Genomic DNA, 24,253 nt, shown 5'->3' on the forward strand with positions numbered 1-24,253 from the left:
GGCAGTTAGGAAGCGCGCACTCCACCGCGTTGGGTTAAATGACAAAATGGACCCCCCCTAAAAAAATCCTAGCTAAAAGCCTGACAGTGATACACTCTTGCACCTTTCACTTTACATGTTACAGTTTTCCATTGTTTGCACTACAGTAATATTGCACTACCTGATACCAGGCGCATTTAATTTGTCTTTAGGTAAGTATAGGTATATTAGGTTAGTTTAGGTTACTTTATGTGTATTATATGTTTAGCAGATGGTATTGTATATTTATTTTGTAGATTTTGTAGATTTATTATATTTGTATTATTTGTGGAATTTATGTTCAGAGTACTTATATGTTATGTTATGTTATTTATAGTGCTGTCAAACGATTAAAATATTTAATCGCGATTAATCAAATTTTTGTCATAGTTAACTCAATGTATTAATTGCAAATTTGTATCTATTCTAAATGTCCCTTCAATCATTTTTTTTTATGCTCTTATCAACATGGAAAAGTGGATTGGCTTGCTTTATGCAATGTTTTATTTTATTGAAAAACATCATTGCCAAACAGGGCGGTACAAAATAAAATTATAAAATGCACATTTCAGATAAACAAGAACTCAGCCTGTAGTGCAGTTAAACCATGGCTTAATATTTTCTTTTTTTCAAGTTTGCTGTGAACATAGTCAGGCCTCTTATTTCAAAAACAATGAACTGTAACAGTTAGGTTACCAATAAAAGGTAAGCCTACTTCTTCTGTGCTTTCAGCAAGCTGCCTGTTGACATTTTCAGACAACAGTGAAGCTCGCTTTTTTTGCACAACACAACTTTTAAAGGTAAACTTTCTTTTCAGACGCTTTTCATCATCCATTTCACCATATCGCGCTCACCATTCACTCAAACGTAACTTTGGCCTACTACACAGTTTGGGAGAGCAAAAAGAACGTAAATCTAAAATGTTTTATTTTTTTTTTTTTTTTTTACAATGGGTTAATCGCGCGATAAAAAAAAAATATCGGCGTTAAAATGGGCTTGCGTTAACGCCGTTAATAATGCGTTAAACTGACAGCACTAGTTATTTATGTTGTGCTATGGTAGGTTGTTGTGCGGTGTCTTGTCCTAAGAATTTCAATGCCCAGTCTGACTCTGTGTATACGACAAATAAATACTTGAACTTGAACTTGAAATAATGTTCATATTTTTTCCTTCCCTTGTATGAATTTATCTGCTTGTTTCTGATTCTCTCTGTTTCTCCTTACTTCTTTTCTGTCCCCCCTTATAGCTCTGCTGGCTAGCCTTAGGCAGATGGGTCCCCCCTTTTTGAACTGGGTTCTGATCAAGGTTTCTTCCTGTCAAAAAGGGAGTTTTTCCTTGCCACCTTTGCCTATGTGCTTGTTTTAAGCCGGTTCAGATCCTCTAAACAATGTCAGTTGTTAAATAGCGCTAAATAAATGAATACAATTGAACTTTATGTTATCAATTGTCAATGTAAGGATTTATGGACAGGGTCTATGCCACAAGAAGGACATGATTGGACAAAAGCCTCTGTTTTGGCTCTTTGCTGACCATAAAACCTTCCCCCACATCTTAAGCAATATTCAGACATGCTTTAATGTGGACTTTCTTAAACACTGGCTTCACCCTCCCATAAAAGCCAGTTTTATGAAGAGCAATTGAGGTTGTGGACCATTACATGTGCACTCCAATTGACCCTTCGCTAAGCCACGCCCGAAAACCGCCCCAGGCCAATCGTAGTTTAGCAACGGTAACTAAGCGCGGAGGACCTTTTGGGCAAAGTGTAGATTCCGAAGCACTGTGCCTATGGGTTGAGCGAAGCCGACAGCCGATACCCAAAGAGTTTGGAGGGTGGGGTTGAATTTTTTCCATTCCCAAAACCCAATACTCAATATGAGAAATGCCGTGAGTGTATAAAGAAGTGTGGGATGCCCCAATCACAGCCGATTGTCTCAAAGATTACGAAGAACACTTACATTTGCTTACAACAAGCTAATGTTAGCAAGCGAGCTAACTCATCTCAGTATTGCTTGCATATAATAACGGTCCTTTGTTCACAATGCATATATTTTAACGTAAAATGAGACTATAAGATACATATCTACTGTGCGCGTTTGACATACTGTTGAATGTATTTTGGCACTTTGTTAAATGTCCAACATGAGGACAAGCTAATGTTAGAGCTAGCGGATAGTTAACTCATCTCAGTATTGCTTGCAAATGATTACAGTTCTTTGTTTAGAATGCGTACATTTTAACGAAAAATAAAATGGTAAGAGACAAGATGCAGGCTCGCTTTGACATACTGTTCAATATATTTTAGCTAGGGCTGGGCAAGTTAACGCGTTAATCTCGCGTTAATCCATCTGTCATTTAACGCCGACAATTATTTTAGCGCGCGTTAACGCAGTTTTTATTATTTATTTTATTATTCCAAAAGTCTGTTAATTTCAGGCTTTTATTTTGAAAAAGTTTGCCGGTGGCTGCTGTAAACCGGAAAAGAAAATATTTTGCGGTTAAAGACCTGAAACGTGTAGCCGAGTTTGGAGATTTTACATGGTGCTACTAATGCGGGTGCAACACACCACAATGGTAATCTCACTTAAACATATCGGGTAAACACATTAGAGTTAGGCTACTAATAGAGACACCACAGTAACGAATACAACCATTATCACACACTCACTAGTAGACTAACTAACATCCATGTTGCCAACTACACATTTTACACATAACATTCACACACGCAAGGCATTCTGGGAAGCACACACACGCCAATGTCGCAAATGCAGGGCTCCCTTTCATTCATTCAACGCTGCTTTACATGCAGTTAGCCAGTCAAAGTCCATGGCAATATGGATTCACTGGCGTTTTTTCTTTTCTTCCGCGGGTTGGGTCGGGTTTGGGTAATTATCAGTGCATATTTTTGCGGGCTGGGCGTTCAGATCTCCTCACGGGTTGGGGCGGGTGTAAAAAAAAAACCTGACCGGCGCCAGGGTAGAAGGGTTTCATCGATATAATGCACTGTAACTCCGAAGTAATTGTGGTTACCGAGTTTGCTGTTGGTTGAGTGAATCTGATTGAACTGTCAATCTTGCTCATAGCCTACTGTAGGACTTTACAAAGGGAAGAGCTATGCTAGAAAATAAAAACAATTCTTTACAATTATAAATAGCCTACAGAACTTCCTTCTATGTTTGCTGTTTCTGGTTTACGTAAATGTAATCACATTTTTGGTGCTTCACCACACTCTAACATGAATTCAGTGGCAATAAGCTTTAGTTTTGTGTTTGATACAATTGTTTAAGTTGAAATTAACACCAATTATTTATTTTATTTAACTGCTACTATATACAAATGCTGATGTTAAGTGTTTGTTTGCACAACCAATGTAATGGCACTTCAGTTCATATGGCAGTACATTTAATATATCGCTATACGCTACTTTTTAATTCATTTTTGGAATTTGCGTAGAAAAATGCGATTAATTGCGATTAATCAGGGAAATAATGCGATTAATCGCGATTAAAATTTGTAATCGTTGCCCAGCCCTAATTTTAGCATTTTGTTAAATGACGGCCGACACACAACTTCCCCAATCCGATTGCTGCTCTCCCGGTGTCTGTTCCTACGCGGGAGCATCAGGGGGGTTGCCGGAGGTTTCAATATGTATTTCCCCATTGTCTGACTTCGTGCAGATATCATGTATGTATCCCTCAAAAGCATACTGAAGCCCCTTTTGTCTCGTTCTTTCAGAGATCTCCCCTGAACTCCAGAAATTAGTAATTATCTCTCTGAGGACGTCAGATAACGGTACATACATCATTGAGATTGATATGCCAGGTACGAAAGCTTGTCCGGCATGGCAACAGTAGTTAAGGTGGGCAGGGCTTAGCGAATGGTCAATTCTGTCTACAGAACTTTTTAGATTTCTGTGGATGATGGCTTGACTCTGTTAACCTCCTTCATCAATTGTTTAGGTTTGAAGGACCTTCTGTTCTACAAAGCACCTTGGTGGTGTGATGCAACTTCCACTTTGTATTATTGATCTAGTTGTGCCCAATTGGACATCTAAGCCCTGAGACTTCTTCTTCCTTAAGCTGAAATACATTTGTCTGTTACATCAGTTATATGCATTTAAGTCTTGATTATTTTCTGTTGTTTCACAACCCTATACAGAGTGTTTTTTGTATCCAGATGGACTTTAACTTTAACCAACTATTGGTAGAACCTTTAAATGATCAGCCATTTTAAATAAGTGACGTTAGTATCGCTTATTAATTATCTGTCATGTGTCTAAATCGGGAACTCAAAGCCATGCAAGCAGAATATTTAAGTTCTGAATTAATTATGTAAGTAGACAAATACTGTAAGCATCTTTTGTAATTGAAAAAAATAAATTGATTGAATACCTTTGAAAGGCACTGTCTTGACAGAAAGTATTTTGAACAATGGAGAGTACAATACAGCACACACTAATGCCACAAATAAAGTAAACACAACCCGGGCAGTCTGAGCACCACCTTTTGCTCTAAAGACACCTCTGGGGGAGATATCCTCAGCAAACTCTTGCGGTGATGAGAAGTCCTCCATGGCCTTAAATTTGGAAAAATCACTCCTACTGCAGGATGTTCTATGTATCACAAGAGGGCAGTGTTTCCCAAGGTACAAATGGAAAATTATAGCCAAGCTGTGGGTACAATAGTCCTATATTTGCAATATCAACTGTCATGTCACATTACCTCAGATGATTAAATACATGACTTATAGTTTTACCAAACACTTGGCTTCTGTAACAGATGTGTGATCTTTAGTGAAATTGATTTATCTCACAGCAAAAATTGGTTTTATTATTTTGAAAGGTAATTCTCTTCAGTTGCCAATTCCGCTTGTGATCTATAGGTCTGTTGTGACTTTAGTCAAACCATTTACAGTTTTTTACAATTGCTAAAACACATTCTTGAAACAGTCACTCATTTTCTCTAAACTCTAAACACAAAACCTCATCTTCAAGCACTATTTACAAAACCTCTGAATCCTCTTGCAAAATGAAACTTTCGCCTCAAAACAGTTTTACCTGTGCTCAAAATCAAACACTCCTGTCAAATCATAAACAAAGTGTTCAAAATTATATACACTTTCAAGCAGTCAGTAAACATACACCAAAAAATAGAAAACACACTGTGCAAAACATATAGCTCAGGGAGAAGTACATTTTTTTTTACCTCAAAACAAATTTCATATTTATCTATCATTGACTTTTGATGAATGAAAACATGTTCTCTCGTAGTAGCTATACAAATGTATCAGAAATTACTACTTTGCTTTGCTCTAATTTGTGTTGGTTCTTTCTCCTTCTTGTACCCCTATAGTACTGTACCCTGCATCTCACTACTCACAACTCACTCTTGTTCTTTGTTGATATGAACCTGCAACCAGTCAAAATCTATTGAGCAATCAGTACTGTTACTGTACCATATAGAAAGCACAATGTTCAGGGCCATACAATTTGTTTACGTATTGTGCTTATACAACCTACAATGCACTGTAGGCCTGCTACAGTATACACTACCACTGTAAAAGGGACACAAATCAAAAGAAGTCAACGTGGTGTTTACTTGTCCTCCTCCCCTCACATTGTTTCTTCTATTCCTTCTCAGACTTTCTCCTTACCACCTTCAACAACCTGTTTGCTCCCTAAACTGGCTCATATTGGTTGTGTCACATCATTTGATACAAGTTAAATCAATTTTGAGTGGTTGTGTTCAATCAATGACATTTGTTCTCTATTTGTATTTGATTGTTGCCACTTGTGTTTACCAGTATGGATGACATGTGAATTAGAGTGCAGAATGTGTTTTAAGACTGATAATGTGTTTACAGTTTTGCTGAAAAGTCTAAGTGAGACCTGCAAATTGAGACTCCTCCTATGCCATGGTTTAGCAATCCATCGATGGTTACACCATGCCCCCTCAGACGCCAGAAAGTGTAGGAAGGGAGACAGGAGGTTCCAAATCATACTCAAAGGCTCTAAATATGTCGTTCCGCATATTTGCATGATATCAGTTCTCCAATGTACAAGTAATCTTGATTGCTGTCTGATTCTGAGTTTGGGAGAGAGAGAGAGAGAGAGAGAGAGAGAGAGGAAGGAAGGAAATGTGAAGGATATGAAGATCTTAAAAGACAACATTGATCCTAGTTTCTGAATGCCAAAGATCCCCTGGTGCAATAACACTCTTTGTGCTCAATCACTGCTTGTCCTTCGCCTTTAATCCCAGCACTGAAATCCCTGGATTTGGTGATCTGACATTCCTAATTGACATCAAATGATCTGTCAGTTTATTGATGAACCTTCTGAAGCCTGAAATATTATCCTGAACAACATTTTCCCCGCCCAATTTTTTATTATGTCTAAGGCTTAACCTAAGGAGGGCAAAACTGAGCATGTCACACGTCAAGGACAGTCAAAAGACCTTGTGTGACTAATTTTTGAGACAGGAATGGTTGAGAGATAGCTCAGAATAAGGCACAAATCAGGTGCCTGTAAGAGATAAGCATGCTCAAAGAATGTGAGCGCCATGCACGGATAATATTGGAAATAGATATAAAGTCCAGTAGCAGACTGCCCTTGTGATATTGGCTGTTGGTGGTGGACACACGTTTGTGATTCACAGATTCAGTTCGCTCACATACAGAAGTACTGAACTGTTTCATAGATTGACAATTGGAAATAGATTGGAAATTTTAGATGACTTCTATTCATCACATTCTTTCTATAGATGTATATATCTGAATTTGCATATTTTGAATAAGTGTGTTAATGTTGATAAGTATTAGTAGTTTTGATAGTTGTAAGTGCCAGGTCAGAATTTCAAACATGTTTTGATTGTGTCCAAAGGGGGGCGCTCATCCACAAGGATGCTGTACTTGTCCCAGAAGCCACCTTGCTTCTCAGTCTTACACCAACAGTATAAACAAGAACACACATTGAAATATTGTTACAGTTTTTTACAATTGCTAAAACACATTCTTGAAACAGTCACTCATTTTCTCTAAACTCTAAACATAAAACCTCATCTTCAAGCACTATTTACAAAACCTCTGAATCCTCTTGAAAAATGAAACTTTCGCCTCAAAACAGTTTTACCTGTGCTCGAAATCAAACACTGCTGTCAAATCATAAACAAAGTGTTCAAAATAGGGATGCAAATGATTAATCGACTTTAGATTAATTGTCGATTAAGAGGTTGCTCGATCAAAATGTATTAATCACGATTAATCGCTAGAGGGCGCTAGCGCGAGAGACCGGTTGAAAACATGTTCTCTGTGTAATGCGGTATTGAAATACAATAGTTCCACTAGCTCACTCAGTTACCATTTGAACACCGTGCATGCTTCTGTCCTGCATGGCACCACCAGTTCACCTGGTCAACCTAAAAATCACAGCTACACTGTATTATACCTTCTCTCGCTTACTGCCGCGAGTTGTGGCTTATAGTCTTAAAACTCAGGTTAGCTAATAGCTCGTTAGCGGGCTAGCTCACTGAGACTTCATAGAGTTAGCTACCTAGCTCGTTAGCGGGCTAGCTCACCTTGCTATGAATGTGAATATCTCTGTCTACTCCCGCGCTAACTTGTGCCCGCGAGTTTGGCTCATGAGAGTAAGTAAGTAAGAGTTGAGTTGGCTATTTAGCTTGATAGCGGACTAGCTCACTCAGGCTTAATGATTTGATACCTAGCTCGTTAGCGGGCTAGCTTACCTTTGCCTGATGGCTTGCCATTAAGAATGTAAAGTTACTCTATCGCTCACTACCGTGAGCGCGAGTTAAACTTCAGAGAGTTGTGTTGGCTACTAGCTTGTAATAGCCTAGATGCAGTTTCTTCATAATCTATAGGCTCAATAATATTCAGTTTGGCTCTATTTAATTTCTTCTATTCTTTTTTGTTTTATGTCTGTTTCAAATGCAAGAACTGAGCCAGTCCATAATTGATTTCTTTTTTTTTTTTAATTAATGAATGGATTTTGTTATACCATAAAAAAACTTTTCTGCTTTCTTTTCCTAATGCATAATTACTTGAAGAATGTATAATAGAATATAATAGAATTATAATAATAATAGGGCCTATTTTTGAAGGCCCTATTGAAGCACTGAAACTCAGGTGAAAAACGCCGCTTATCAATTAATCGAAAGTCGATCGATAAGATTATCAACTAATGATTAATGAATTCATCGATAATTTGCATCCCTAGTTCAAAATGATATACACTTTCAATCAGTCAGTAAACAATACACCAAAAAATAGAAAGCACACTGTTCAAAATACAGCCGCGGAAAAAATTAAGAGACCACTTCAAAATTATCAGTTTCTCTGGTTTTACTATTTATTGGTATGTGTTAAAGTAAAATGTACATTTTAGTTTTATTCTATAACCTACTGGCAACATTCCTACCAAATTTCAAATAAAAATATTGTCATTTAGATCATTTATTTGCAGAAAAATGACAATTGGTCAAAATAGCAAAAAAGATGCAGTGTCTTCAGATCTCGAATAATGCAAAGAAAACAAGCTCATATTCATTTTTAAACTACACAATACTAATGCTTTAACTTAGGAAGAGTTCAGAAATCAATATTTGGTGGAATAACCTTGATTTAAAATCACAACTTTCATGTGTCTTGGCATGCTCTCCACCAGTCTTTCACATTGCCGTTGGGTGACTTTATGCTACTCCTGGCGCAAGAATTCAAGCAGCTCGGCTTCTTTTCATGGCTTGTGACCATCCATCTTCCTCTTGATCACATTTCACAGTTTTTTTTATGGGATTCAGGTCTCGAAATTGGGCTTGCCATGACAGGGTCCTGATCTGGTGATACTCCATCCACACCTTTACTGGCCTGGCTGTGTGGCATGGACCATTGCCCTGCTGGAAAAAACACTTCTCAGAGTTGGGGAACATTGTCAGAGCATAAGGAAGCAAGTTTTTCTTCCGGGACAACGTTGTACTTTGCCTGGCTGAGGTTTGTAAAAGACCATAAGGATTGAACCAAAGCGGACTGGAGGGTCTCCTAGTTCGTCTTCTCTGATGAGTCCAATTTTCAGCTTTGCCCAACACATGGTCGTCTGATGGTTAGACGGAGATCTGGAGAGGCCTACAAGCCACAGAGTCTTGCACCTACTGTGAAATTGGACTCATCAGAGAAGACGAACTAGGAGACCCTCCAGTCGGCTTTGGTTCAATCCTTATGGTCTTTTACAAACCTCAGCCAGGCAAAGTACAACGTTGTCCCGGAAGAAAAACTTGCTTCCTTTTGCTCTGACAATGTTCCCCAACTCTGAGAAGTGTTTTTTCCAGCAGGGCAATGCTCCATGCCACACAGCCAGGCCAGTAAAGGTGTGGATGGAGTATCACCAGATCAGGACCCTGTCATGGCCAGCCCAATTTCGAGACCTGAATCCCATAAAAAAAACTCTGAAATGTGATCAAGAGGAAGATGGATGGTCACAAGCCATGAAAAGAAGCCGAGCTGCTTGAATTCTTGCGCCAGGAGTAGCATAAAGTCACCCAACGGCAATGTGAAAGGCTGGTGGAGAGCATGCCAAGACACATGAAAGTTGTGATTTTAAATCAAGGTTATTCCACCAAATATTGATTTCTGAACTCCTCCTAAGTTAAAGCATTAGTATTGTGTAGTTTAAAAATGAATACGAGCTTGTTTTCTTTGATTATTCGAGATCTGAAGACACTGCATCTTTTTTGCTATTTTGACCAATTGTCATTTTTCTGCAAATAAATGATCTAAATGACAATATTTTTATTTGAAATTTGGTAGGAATGTTGCCAGTAGGTTATAGAATAAAACAAAAATGTACATTTTACTTTAACACATACCAATAAATAGTAAAACCAGAGAAACTGATAATTTTGAAGTGGTCTCTTAATTTTTTCCGCGGCTGTATATAGTTCTCAGGGAGAAGTACATTTTTTTTTTTTTACCTCAAAACAAATTTCAGATTTATCTATTATTGACTTTTGATGAATGAAAACATGTTCTCTCTCATAGAAGCTATACAAATGTATCAGAAATTACTACTTTGCTTTGCTCTAATTTGTGTTGGTTCTTTCTCCTTCTTGTACCCCTATAGTACTGTACCCTGCATCTCACTACTCTCAACTCACTCTTGTTCTTCGTTGATATGAACCTGCAACCAGTCAAAATCTATTGAGCAATCAGTACTGTTACTGTACCAAATAGAAAGCACAATGTTCAGGGCCATACAACTTGTTTACGTTTTGTCCTTATGCAGCCTACAATGCACTGTAGGCCTACTACAATATACACTACCACAGTAAAAGGGACACAAATCAAAGGAGTCAACGTGGTGTTTACTTGTCCTCCTCTCCTCACATTGTTTCTTCCATTCATTCTCAGACTTTCTCCTTCCCACCTTCAACAATCTGTTTGCTCCCTAAACTGGCTCATATTGGTTGTGTCACATCATTTGATACAAGTTAAATCAATTTTGAGTGGTTGTGTTCAATCAATGACATTTGTTCTCTATTTGTATTTGAATGTTGCCACTTGTGTTTACCAGTATGGATGACATGTGAATTAGAGTGCAGAATGTGTTTTAAGACTGAGAATGTGTTAAGAGTTTTGCTGAAAAGTCTTAAGTGAGACCTGCAAATTGTGTTTTACCATGAGAAATAGTTTAAGGTATTGACAACAGACTGCCCAATTAGCTTCATGAGTTCAGGCAACTGAGAACTTTGTTCAGCCAGTGGGTTTTAGTGTTTTAGCAATTGTAAAAAACTGTAAAATGTGTTTCTAAACCTGATTGTTCAAATCCTTGATTGTGATTGGCTAAAAGCCGTTGTAAAATCCAGCATTACCTTACAATTTGACCTGATTACATTCCATATTACTGCGCAGCGAATGGCAAGGCATTCATATAGCGCATTTCATACCCAGTGTTCCATCTGGCTGTTGCGTTGCAACGATTTATTTAGGAACTATAATTTTTAGTGGCGGAAGAATGACGGTTTATCATTAAACTATTGTTTCTTAAATTGAATTGTCTTTATTTATGAAACCATATCAAATATGTGTAGTAACAGGTTTAGAAAAGCAATAAGCCCCGCGAGTCTGTGCTTTGCGCTGATTTTAGAACAGGTAAGGGGGTTTAACCGCACTCCGCTTCGCGTCGTGCCTAACAACTCCCCTTACCTGTTGTAAAATCAGCGCAAAGCACGGCCTCTTGGGGCTTATTGCTTAATTGCATGTCCATATGTTCGTGGTAAGTGTGAAAGGAGTGTAATTATATCAAATTCCAACTCTTTTTTTTTGCCATTCAGATTGATATGGCATGACAACACTCTGACTGGATCTATTGCCTTTTGTTGAGAATGTAATGGACTAATGTTAATCTATTTAGGGATGAGTATGAAAATGCAGATAGAGTAATTGAAACTAGCTTGACATGGATAAATATTCAATTACTCTGGGTTGTTTATTTTGCTACTTAGCAACCAACTTAAAACAAAACAAAATGGCAAAGAAAAAGGAAACATTTATTTTGTTTTAGTTTGGAATTATATCAATGTACAAAAATAACTTTAATATAGCTGATAAATATATGAAAATAATAGTATATCTTCTAATACATGTAAAACTTATAAGCAGGTCTACCACACATCTGAGATGATCATTTTATTATGTATAAAAGGTTTTTTTTTTCTATTTTTTTATATAGAAAGGGTGATAATATGCCTGTTCGAGAAATCCATGATAAATGGTACAGGGAGAATGATGTATTTATTAAGATTTGTTGTTTTGGCTGCTGCTTGGCATCCTTCCTAATATATTGTCTATATTGTCTGTTCTCTCCTCAGGTCTGGGAAAAGACAAGCCTCTGATGAAGTTGAGGAGTAAGTCCATCTCATTAAAATAAGTGTTCCTGTCAGCACATGCCAAGTATAGAACAAACAATATAACAAACTGAGGACAACTGGAATTCCTGAATGCCTTTTGCTTTTAGATGATATTGTCCTGATTGTTTTAACATTGTATTAGCTTGGAACTAATACTCACTGCCTCAAGACATGCTTTTAATTTGATTGAAAGAAGCAGACATGGTCTACTCAGGTGATGAAATGACTTTGGAGTTTGGGGTATAATATAAGAATAGATTGTGTATTATTACTAAGAGACAAGTATGTTGCAAACTGTAGTTAAAAAAAGATATTAAGGCCCTTTGTGTGTGTGTGTGTGTGTGTGTGTGTGTGTGTGTGTGATTTCTAGACTACATAGAGTCTTGCGGTTTCTTGAGTGCTTGGTTACACTCAAAAACAGATCAAGAGTATTCTGTCTGAACCTTTTTGGCATTTTGACTGGTCTGGCTCTCTTTTTTGTTGGTTTAATAAGGGGCAGTGTGTTGTTAAATTAGATCCTATTATGATTGTGTTGATAGCTGAAGTGTTGATAGTTTACTGTTAGGTAGCTAGAGGTAGAAAGTTTGGAGTGACACTGTTTCATTTGAAAGTGGCCTAGATCATGTATATGGATGAGATAGGTGTTAGTCTCAGGAAAGTTCCCACTCCCCACTATCAAAGGCAATGGGTTAAATGGGTGAAAGGAATTTCGATATCTTAATCCATTTTGATTATATGAGCCAAGCAGTTCTTTTTTTAATCAAAATGCCTAGGTACACAATATGTCTTGCATCTCAAGTACACATTGTTTACATTCACAAAATTACAGTTTTTTACGGCATTCGGTGGACGACCCCAAAGTTTCGTACAAATAGACAACTAAAAGTTGCTCATTTTCCAGGAACAAAATTTTAGAAAAATTTCAAATGTGTTACAGCTCTTAATGACATTTTCTAACTTTTTTCAATATCTCATGAACTGCTTGAGCTAAATACAGAAATGGGCATACTCCCACTATTTGCCTTTGTTTCCTAAAGTGCAATTGGTTGATTTGCAAAAAGGCCGTCAAAAAGTAGCTTATTTTTGACTGAGTGAATGGCCCACAATGAACTTCATTCATAATGGCACATAGAACCTATGTACCACAATGAAACAAATTGGCCATAGGGGGGCACTGTTATAAGCACATTTACATTTTGTATCATATCTGAACAAAGTTTCTTCTTTCCTCTGATTCCTTGTAATCCCTTAAATCAAATGGGCCTATCACTGTCAATTTCCACCTCCAACATTTCCCGTCATTTCAATTCCATAAAATGGGCAGAAAAACAAACTCGTCTACGGCACTGAGTCAGGAAAACAAACCCGCCTGAGGCAGGAAAACAAACCCGTCTGAGGCAGGAAAACAAACCCGTCGGAGGCACTGAAGCAGCGCAGTAGTCTTTATGCGGAAGAATTTGGGTGGCAGGAAATAATGCAGTGACAAAATAGATTAATGACATCATTCTAATGCCATTTGTGTGCCTGCATTCTTACGATTAACTGATTAAAACAAGGAAGACATGATGACAAGGCCACTCAAAGTGTGAACTCATCTCTAGATTGGCAAATGTATCATGGATTGTGAGGGAAGGCACAGCTTGAAATGACGCAGTGTTTGGCTAAGGTGTTGACTATAGTGTCTGATACTAGTACCAGATGCACACTCTCATCAGCAAGAGAAGACAAACAATGTAACATATCATACTCACCTCTATCAACTCAGTCTAGATGGAGAGCTTCTTTTTAAAGGCTGTGATTTTGTCATTAGTACCAGATGCACACTCTCATCAGCAAGAGAAGACAAACAATGTAACATATCATACTCACCTCTATCAACTCAGTCTAGATGGAGAGCTTCTTTTTAAAGGCTGTGATTTTGTCATTAGTACCAGATGCACACTCTCATCAGCAAGAGAAGACAAACAATGTAACATATCATACTCACCTCTATCAACTCAGTCTAGATGGAGAGCTTCTTTTTAAAGGCTGTGATTTTGTCATTTGCCATTAAAATGTCACACACTCTTCCCCTTAGTTGGTTCAAATGGTCCAGTATGTCAGACAGATACGCTAGTTTCATAACCCAGGCTTGATGTAGCAGATGTAGAGCAAGACTAGACTGGGTACAAGTTAAGAACGCCACCATCTCATGGCTCAGCTCATAGACTGTGCTCACCCAACACCTCAGAGCAATCACTAACTAGAAAGTGAATAACAAGTTTCTCCCCCATCAAGAATGAAGCAGAAAGCTAAAAGTAGAATGCAATTCAGTGAGTTCTGAAATGACTAGGGAACAAAGGGGACAGGTTTCGGAGGAAACACTCTACATCTGAACATTCTATAATCTTGAATAAAAGTTACTATATTAGGTACACGTTTCAGAAATGCTGAATAAGTGGCTATTTAACCAACTCCTCATATAATCACTCTTGTTCAAAATAGATGGCTGATTGACAACTCATTAGCCATAGTGCTTTACCCCCATCCAAACTCCTTTGCTTTGTTTTTCTACAGTCATCGCCTGAGGCCGCAAACACCACAGGAGTCAGACAGTGAAGGAGGTAAGGTCTACACCTCTGAGCCTATGCTCACCAGTATGTCCCATTTCCTGAGCTGAGCAGATCTCAGAAGTCATTCTCAGAAGCATTGTGTTTATTTAAGATACCATCACTCCTTATCAGAGGACTATAATATGCTCAACATTAGCTGGCTGGCTTTATTTATTTTCTTTATTTAGTCCAACAAAAACAGCATGCTATAAAAGTGAGTGACAACAACTAAATCAAATAGATTCTAGTGTTTTCTCTAGTGTGACTGGAAGCAAGTTTGACTCAGAGCAGCATAGTGCGATGTAGCAAATATTTATATATATAAATATTTACAATGCTCACATTAGCAAATAGATGTTGAATCTTGACTACAAATGTGAAACATAATTGATAATGATACAAATATTCAGCCCTAATGAACATGGGCGCACTCCAATCTGGCCGATTTACGACTGCTAGGTAGCGTTCTTAAAATCTGTTCTAAGTTCAGAACGAATCCCAAGTAAAATGCACTCCTAGGGAGGGATGGGCGGGTTATGGTATGGGAAGGGAGGGGGTTGTGGTGGGAGGGTGTCTTTTTGGGTGTTTTTTTATTTTTTGTTTGGTGTGTGATGATTTTTGTTTGTGAATGAAAAAGGGAACATGTTGTTGTCAATGGCCAATTTCACTGCTGTATGATGTGTTTCCCAATAAACATATTTGAAACATAAAATGAACGAAACCCAGATGAAAAAACTAATTTATGCCAGAATTGTCCTGGGACCTGTGGAGTTAAGGAGAAATGTCTTCATCTCAGCAATCACCTCAGGAGATGGCTTGGATTACCAAGGAGCCTGAGCAGCATTGCACTCTACGGGAACACCAACAAACTGCAACTGCCTTTCAAATCCTTGGAGGAGGAATTCAAGGTAACTAGAGCCAGAGAAGTGGTTCAGTACAGGGACTCAAGTGATCCGAAGGTGGCTAAGGCAGGGATCCAAGTGAGGACTGGCAGGAAATGGAGGGCAGAGGAAGCAGTTCAAGAGGCAGATGCAAGGCTGCGTCACAGGAGCCTGGTGGGAGTGGTCACACGAGGCCGAGCAGGGCTAGGATCCTTTCCAACTCCCCAAATGAACACCAGGGGGAAGGAAGGGCGACGACTTGTTCAGGAGGAGGTGAGAGCAGCAGTGGAGGAGACGAGAACCTGCAAGGCAGTGGGGATGAAGCAGCAGGGAGCTTGGACGAGGTGGGAGTATGTGGTCGAAAGGAAAGTGACCTGGGCTGAGCTTTGGAAAGCTGAGCCTCACCGCATCAAATTCCTCATCCAGGCAGTGTATGATGTGCTTCCAAGCCCATCAAACCTGCACATATGGGGCATAGCAGAGACACCAGCATGCCCACTTTGTTCCAAGCGAGGAACCCTGGAACATATCCTCAGTTGCTGTACAAGGGCACTTGGAGATGGTCGGTACAGGTGGAGGCATGACCAAGTCCTCAAGACCATTGCTGAAGCCATCAGCATAGGACTGGAGTGGGCAAAGCAGTTCCGACCCTCCAAGAAAACCATCGCCTTTGTCAGAGCTGGGGACAAGCCAACTCCTGCGAGAAGAACATCATCTGCAAGCATCCTGTCGTCTGCAAGAGACTGGCAGTTGTTGGTGGACCTTGAACACCAGCTGAAGTTCCCCAGCCATATTGCAGTCACCACCCTGCGCCCAGACATTGTCCTTGTGTCTGAGTCCACCAAGCAAGCAGTGCTGCTGGAGCTGACAGTCCCGTGGGAAGATCGCCTGGAAGAAGCTTTCGAGAGGAAGCTCTCCAAGTACGCAGGACTGGTCAGTGACTGCCAGCAGGCTGGCTGGAGAGCAAGGTGTTTCCCTGTGGAGGTTGGATGCAGAGGATTTGCAGCCCGTTCCTTGGCCAGAGCCTTCAGTAGTTTAGGTATCGAGGGTGAGAGAAAGAGGAGAGCCATCCGCAATACCACCGATGCGGCAGAGAGAGCCTCAAAATGGCTGTGGCTCAAAAGAGGGGAGCCATGGAGTCATGGTAGCTAGCTAGCCATCTGGACACAAGCTGGGGTCTGATCAGCCCCGGCTGGGTCACCTGGAGGAGGGCGTATGATGTTGAAAGACCCGAAACGTCCAATGATCCCAGGAACATCACTGAAGATGTGTCCAGATTAGGCATCAGTAGATGTATGTACACACTCTTCTTAACTTTTTCTTAACTGCGTTCGAGAATGAGGAGCAATGCATGGCTCGACATGGCTCAAACTTCACAGGTTATAGTTTATGATGGTTATGATGATATCCACATGCCCAAAGTGAATAGGACACCTTTCCTTTTTGCTTGGCGAGACATACATTAATTGATTCGACATTTCAACACATTGCGAGATTTAAAAAATCCCTTCGCATTTTAAAATCAGCAACATCTTGACATTATGTATTTAAAACATCTGACATATATCTCATGAATCAAGTCAAGTTGTAGAAAGTCAAATTGACACAAAATTCACAACACTGGTGAATCAAATCTCAATATATTTGAGCAGCTGGCTCAAATGAACGCAATATGTAGGCTATGGATGTATAGATATGTAGGTAAAAGCGGGGTTGCTACATTAGTTTAATGAAATCAGTCTCATAAAATGTAATAATCATTACATTTAGTATTTAATATTTTATAATTAAATTACTAAAATAATGAAAAGCTCTACTTCTACCACTATGCTACAGTCTGAGTATGGTATCACAATACTATCATACTACAATATCACTACAAAGTCTATAACACTACATGGAACAACCAGAGAAGTGAAGGCAATTGGAGTACTTGGTTGGCGGAAAATGGCTTTCAGTGGAATATTGGAACAACAACAGACAAGACAATTGTTTAACTCTAAATAAACAATTTATTAAAGGTAACAGACAGTTCTTAATGGCTAATACTAATCATATAAACAACTGAGTATAATAATGAAACAAGGCACGAAGTGGAGTTGGTATTACGGAGGAGGGGGCATGAGAGCCTGCTCGTCTGTGTGTGTGTGTGTGTGTGTGTGTGTGTGTGTGTGTGTGCGTGCGTGCGTGCGTGCGTGCGTGCAAAGTGATCTCTGTTAAAATTGTAAGGGTAACGGCCCTGCTGGCGGTTACCCTTCCCTTGGTAGGGCTGTTTCCGGCGTTGACCATTTCGTTTGTTCATGTCATTTCTAAGTTGACCATTGAACATCTGAGAACACACATCTTCCCTAAATGAGTGAATTGTTAATGCCATCAAACATACAGTGGCCTAAAAGCAGAGAAGTTTTGATTTCCACAACTACCAGGGTACTACCAATTGCAAAAGAAACAGTGGGATTATAACAGTGTGTGTAAGGATTTATGGATCCAATACAGTACAAAACAAGCTTGCTCAACTGTACGAATGTTTAACAAACATCAGAGTACTGCAAGATTGTTGAAGGTAATTTATCGAAATAAGCTATTAGCATGCTATTTGAGCCATGGTGTGTTTTATACAAAGGCTAATGTCAACTTTAATCATGTAAACAGTTGACACTAGCTTGCTTTCTAACAAACCCAGGATTGGTTGACTCTTATAGCCAATTCAATTTGACCTCCCATCTGACCCCAATCGAATCAGAAGGTGATACTGTATCTAATGACACACCCATTATTTTTGAGGTTACGCCCTCTTATTTCAAAATCCAATGGTTAAATCTAAATTCACATAAATCAATGGGTGTTCTGTAAATCTATTCCTTATTCATTTCATACAAAGAATATCCCAACACGTGAACTTTGCCTATAGCTGGCTTATATTTGAGCCACGTCTGCTACCTCAAATATTCTAGTAGCCTGAGGAGTTTGTCGAGTCTGTTTACCTTATAAAGTATATGCTTTATTTAAGTGTTAACTGTACATTCCACAAAACAGAAATGAAACAGCAAACAGTCACTTTGGTTTCCATTATATTCCTTTTCTTATTTTGCTGTAGGTTGTAGTTGCCTGGCATCCATTTATTGCATGACATCTCAACTTGAACTTCCCCCTCGCTTTTGAAATGGGTGAGGTTTACCGCCAGGAGGCATTTCGTGGGCGGGTTTTAGGCTAATACTGTGGGGCTCTCGTGCTTGAGGCCCCAGGCCATTAGCCCTAGCTTGCACTGGGCCCATTGTGGAATCATTCCCACTTACAGTGAAAACCATGCATTTATTAAGCGTTTATTTAGTGTTATGGTGTTGCATGACTTTTAATCTTCAGACACCCTTGCAGTTGGAATTGCAATCAATGACTTACCATGTTCTAGAAGGGCGAGGGCGGACCTCCTTCATTACATTACATTGATATCAGAGCCCTTGCTCCATTGATGTCCCATTTTTTGTTGTTTAATGTCAGAATGAGCTTATACAAACCTATCTACAAAGGTTCAAAGCTGCAATTGATGTTAAAGGTGCATCTACTAAATACTACATTGATGGAGATAGGAAGATTATATCACAGGAGAGGGACTCAAAAACAGAAGGCTCTGCCTCCTATTGTCAATTTTGGTACTCTTGAAATTACAAGAAGACATGCACTCTTGGAACGAAAGGCTCTTTATGGGCAGTTCATTCTTTGAGTTGATGCGGAGCTTAGCCATTTATGTTAGAATGAGTGTAGAGAGACAAGTACAGGTGAGGTATGTTCATATTCTTAGTTCTAGTGAGTGTGCGAGCTGCAGCATTTTGTATCACTTGCAGGCTCTTTAGTGAGTGTATAATCGGACAGAATCGCACTCCAGTAGTTGCAAGGTGGTGAATATGTGGATTTTTTTTTCTGCATCCTGACTGATGTGTAGATAAAAAGTCTTTGAAATCTGTTTGATGTGGGTTGCATGAGAGGTCTTGGTCAATAGTTACACATTTGGATGTTAGTGAAATGCCATCATGTGTGAGTAGCTGGCTGGATTCATAGTGTGTTATTTCAAAGAGTGATGGAGAAATAAAAGGATAGAGGAAGTGTTGCGAGAGACAGAGGCTGGATGGGGTTTTGTTGGAGGACTCCAGGCAACTAGAAGAGAAGGTGCAGGTCAAAATGCAGTTCAAAGCTTTTTTGATGCCATTGCACTAAGACTGTTCAATTTGATTAGGGGTCCAGTGGGGCTGTGAATGTGCTGAGTGTGTAGGTTTGGTGCTGAGAGGACACAGTGTCACATTGGGAGCTCATGAATATGAAGCAGAGCAGCTCACGAAGCCCTCTGAGAAACAGACAAGTCTTGTCAGTGGCTAAAAATGGATGATAGTTTTAATTGACTTGAAATAGAAAAAAAGCAGGAAGAAAGGTGAATGAGTTAACAGGTGACAGCTAACATCAGGCTATAACAACTTCTGGTATAAGGACTACATTTATAGATATTGAAGTCATTGTGCAGTTTTTTAACATGTTTTATTGATATTTGTTGATAATGGTCAAAATAGCTGAGGTAAACTGTGATGCATGGTACTCTCCACTGAAGTTGTTCTTTTCTGTTGTGTGGCTGTCAGTTAGATTACCCCTCAAACTTCAAATTTGAATAGAACCCACTACAGATAGCCAGCGCCCATCTCATCTTTGTCTAACATTGCATCGTATTGCCCCATGTATTGAGTAATGCAATGCAATGCTTTTGTACAGAAGGCACTTAGTGACACAGTTAATGCATGAAGGCCTAAATTATGGTAACAAAATGAATATAATTTTCCTTCAGGGCATCATCTTTCCTTCCCACAGATCTATCAGCAGTAGTGCTAGCTTGTTATTAGCTCCCTAGGTAAAGAATTAATTTTAATTTGTGTTTTCTGTTATTTATTTTATGTTGGAATGTAGGTAGGTATTGAGTTAAAACATTTTTGGCTTCACCTGACTTGGCTATACCAGAGCTGCCAACATACACGATTTTGGCGTAGCGGATACGATTTCCAGACTCCAATTACACTGCTACGCTTGACTTGATTATCCTACGCATTTCCCAACAAATCGATATCATTCTTGTAGCAGGCAGCCACGTGCATGGGTTGACATCCAACCAGCCCTAAAACTCACATATAAACTGTATTATGATTCGTCCCTTGCGCCGGCAACGCGCCAATAGGATTGGCCGTACTTTATTTTTTTAATGCTGTTTCCAATGCTGACCAGTGACTAGCGTTGAGGTTCGTGGCTGTTGAGGCACTGACTCTTTCCGTGTCAGATTTACAAATATATGAACCCAATACAGTAGCTTAAATCACCATTCAATTGGCTGCTTGCACATTGACAACTAGTTCGGTTATTTTTCATATTTCATATCAGCATTCTTTACACACACATAGGTAAGGTACATACAGTTGGCAGTTGCTAGCTTGTGGTGAACTCGTGTTAATATCTGTGGATATATGAACTTGTGAATATTACTTGTTTCATGCAAAGTTGCACAGGCACCCTGAGGGTTTCTACCAGTTCCCATTATAATTGTATAAGTTAAATCAAGGAGACTTTAACATCAGCTAGATAACTAGCCATCATTTCATGCAAATTAAACTCTTCCATTTAAATCATTGAAGGTCATTTAAAGTGTCCTTTGCTAGCTAGTTAGCTAGCATAGCAACTATTTAACCGTAGCAACCAGGAAACAACTTCAGCTGGAAGGTTAAATTCCTCAAATCAGCTCACCAATAAAAAGCAGTCTTGGGTTCAAAGTGATCACAACCACTTGTATGATGTTAAATTGCTTCATATAGATATTAAACAATCCTCAGATAAATAATGTGAAATCAACGGAGCAAGGGCTTACTCTGATAACAATGTAATGTTAGCGAATGAGGGGTGAGAAGCTCCCCCTTGCTAATATTTAGTCTCCGCTGTTCGTTCAAAGCCAGATATATTCTTGGGGTTCCAAATAGCAATGTGGCTTTGAATGTGAGCAGTCGATCGAGTTATCTTCTGTCCCGTATTTTGAAACAAACATTTTAGCTTCAGCATTGGTCTCCCATTATTTATCGCTTCACATTTCTATTGAAAGTCCCGGTAACACTTTCTATGAAGCCCAGCGTTATAAGGTCCTATAAGGACATTATAAGGGCCTTAATAATGACTTATAGCGATTGCTACAATGACTTATAGCTACTTTATAACTACGTATAATGTCTTCATGATGACTCATAATCACCTTTATGATACATTATATCAGTTCATTATGAATGGTTATAATTAAAGACGGAATAATGCATTATAAATATGTGACTGTCGGGTAACACTTGCTATGAAGCCTGCCTTTATAAGGTCCTATAAGGACATTAATGATGACGTTTAAAAGCAGCTATAAGTCATTGTAGCACTCTTTATAACTATGTTTAGCATCTCCACAATTACTCATATCCACTGCTCTGAAACGTTATGTCAGTTAATTATAAATGGTTATAATCTAAGATAAAATGATGCATTATAAATATGTGATCATAGGTTTGTGTGGGTAATCATGAATCCTATGAAGTACTGCATATATGAAGCACTATAAGAACATTCATAATAGCTTTAAAAACTAGTTGTCATTGTGGCACTCATTATACAGTAACTATGTATATAGGTCTTCACGGCACATCATAACCACCTTTGTGATATATTATGCATATTCATGAATGGTTATTAGTATGGTGACTAGGCTGCTATACAGACATAGAATATTATAAACTTTTAGAAGATCCTATGAGTGTACTTTGTCAGCTTTAAGTAAAGTGACAAAAGGGTAATGTTGTTTTAAACAGATATATGATTATTATAAGATAAGAGAAGAGAAGATAAGGCATTATGAACTTGTTAATAGTGCTGACTGTAAATACAACAGGATACAGATGAAAACCCTTTTATTTAAAACTTTCTGGAGGTGCTCAGACTTTATACAAAAACACATTGTAAAGATTTCGGGCTAAGACTTTTGAACTTCAGAGTTGCTGTTATTACTCCAAACCCAATGTCCCTACACAATAAATACTGATAGTTGCAGAAACAACAAAATATTAAAGTTGTCTACATAAAAGCATAACTTTGACACCGCGCGCTTTTGGACCAATTAAATCTGTTCATCAACCAGTCAAGCAAATATCGATGGTAATACAGCTTTCAGACCTGAGAGCACGCTCAAGAAGGTAGAAGACGTAGGACTGAGAAGGTAAGAATGAGTGCCACAATGACTTAACTAGTTTTTAAAGGTATTATGAATGTTCTTATAGTGCTTCATATATGCAGGCTTCATAGGATTCATGATTACCCACACAAACCTATGATCACATATTTATAATGCATCATTTTATCTTAGATTATAACCATTTATAATTAACTGACATAACGTTTCAGAGCAGTGGATATGAGTTTTTGTTTATTTGTTTATTTATTTGGATCCCCATTAGCTTCCATAGAATGGTTGCTAGTCTCCCTGGGGTCCGTCGTGAGTATACATGGATATAAAACACAGTGATACATAGAAAAATACATCAAATTGTAGCATTCACGTATCACAAAATATACATCAATCAATACATCATAAATATAATATAAACACGTTCTACACAAAATCACACAGATAAAAAGGATCTAACAAACACAATTACGCTTTTAATAGCTAATAAATTACTCAAGAATCTGTTCTAAGAATGACAAAAAGTGACGTCTTACTGACCTCTTAAAAGTTGTGCTATTCTCTATATTTCTTTTAACCAAGGGCAGCTTGTTCCAACTCAAAGAAGCTCTGAAGAGAACAGTTTTAAACATATAATTTGTACGTGGAGCCGGTGTCACTAAAAGACCATTGGAAACCTGACGCGTTGTATATGAATGGCTGAAGCCTGTGCGTAGCAACCTTTCACAAAAGAAATTAGGGGTCTTTTTCCATATCGCATTATGCATGAATCTTATAGTGTGGTAAGCACACTTAGCTTCTACAGTTAGCCATGAGCTTTCTGTGCATTTCCATGACATTTGATCGTGAGGAGCATTTAAGCACTAATCTGGCTGCTCTGTTTTGTGCAACTTGGAGCCTCAGTAGATGTTTTTTGGCAGCACTAGACCAGACAACTGGACAGTATTCCAAATGTGAAAGCGCAATAGACCTAACAACATCAGCCATGATGTTGGAAGAGACATAAGCAACACATTTTCTTGCACAGGCAACACCTTTACCCATTTTTATGACTATGTCATCGATATGATCTGACCAAGAAAGCAGATTATCTAATTTGACTCCTAACAACTTTGTTTTCGTGACCTGCTCTATAGGTATCTGATCAATTGTCAGAGTTAGTGGTGCAAGTGCATACCTATTTCCAAAGACAATGCTTTTGGTCTTAGAAATGTTCAACACTAATCTATTCATTCTTACCCAGTTTGTTATATTTTGCAGCTCAAGCATAAGGTTTTCTCTTAGCTCCACTAACGTGTTTGAAGAGGTGAAAAGAGTAGAGTCGTCCGCATACACAACTACATCAGCCTTACTAATAATGGATGGCAAGTCATTAATAAAAATTGAAAACAAAGGGGACCCAGGCAGCTACCTTGTGGAACACCACAGGAAACAGTTTTACTCTCCGAGAGACTACCGTTAAAAAATACTCTCTGTCTTCTACCAGAGAGGTAGCTTTTCATCCAGGAGAGAGCAAGGGGAGAAAAGCCATATTTTTCAAGTTTCAAAATTAAAATACGATGATCAATGACATCAAAAGCTGCTGTGAAATCCAAAAGCACTGCACCAATTAGTTTC

The 24,253-nt window shown here is 38.7% G+C and overlaps 1 protein-coding gene across 1 annotated transcript in view; it reads left to right on the forward strand.

The window, feature by feature from the left end:
- Positions 1-24,253, forward strand: part of ift43 (intraflagellar transport 43 homolog (Chlamydomonas)) — a 73,195-nt gene that overhangs the window by 26,012 nt on the left and 22,930 nt on the right. Inside the window, exons 4-5 of the mRNA XM_080849741.1 lie at positions 11,892-11,927; positions 14,487-14,533. Coding sequence (XP_080705867.1) covers positions 11,892-11,927; positions 14,487-14,533 — 83 coding nt within the window. The remainder of the gene's footprint in view (positions 1-11,891; positions 11,928-14,486; positions 14,534-24,253) is intronic.

Source organism: Sprattus sprattus, assembly GCF_963457725.1.
Source record: "Sprattus sprattus genome assembly, chromosome: 13".
In the NCBI taxonomy this organism is placed as follows: Eukaryota; Metazoa; Chordata; class Actinopteri; order Clupeiformes; family Clupeidae; genus Sprattus; species Sprattus sprattus.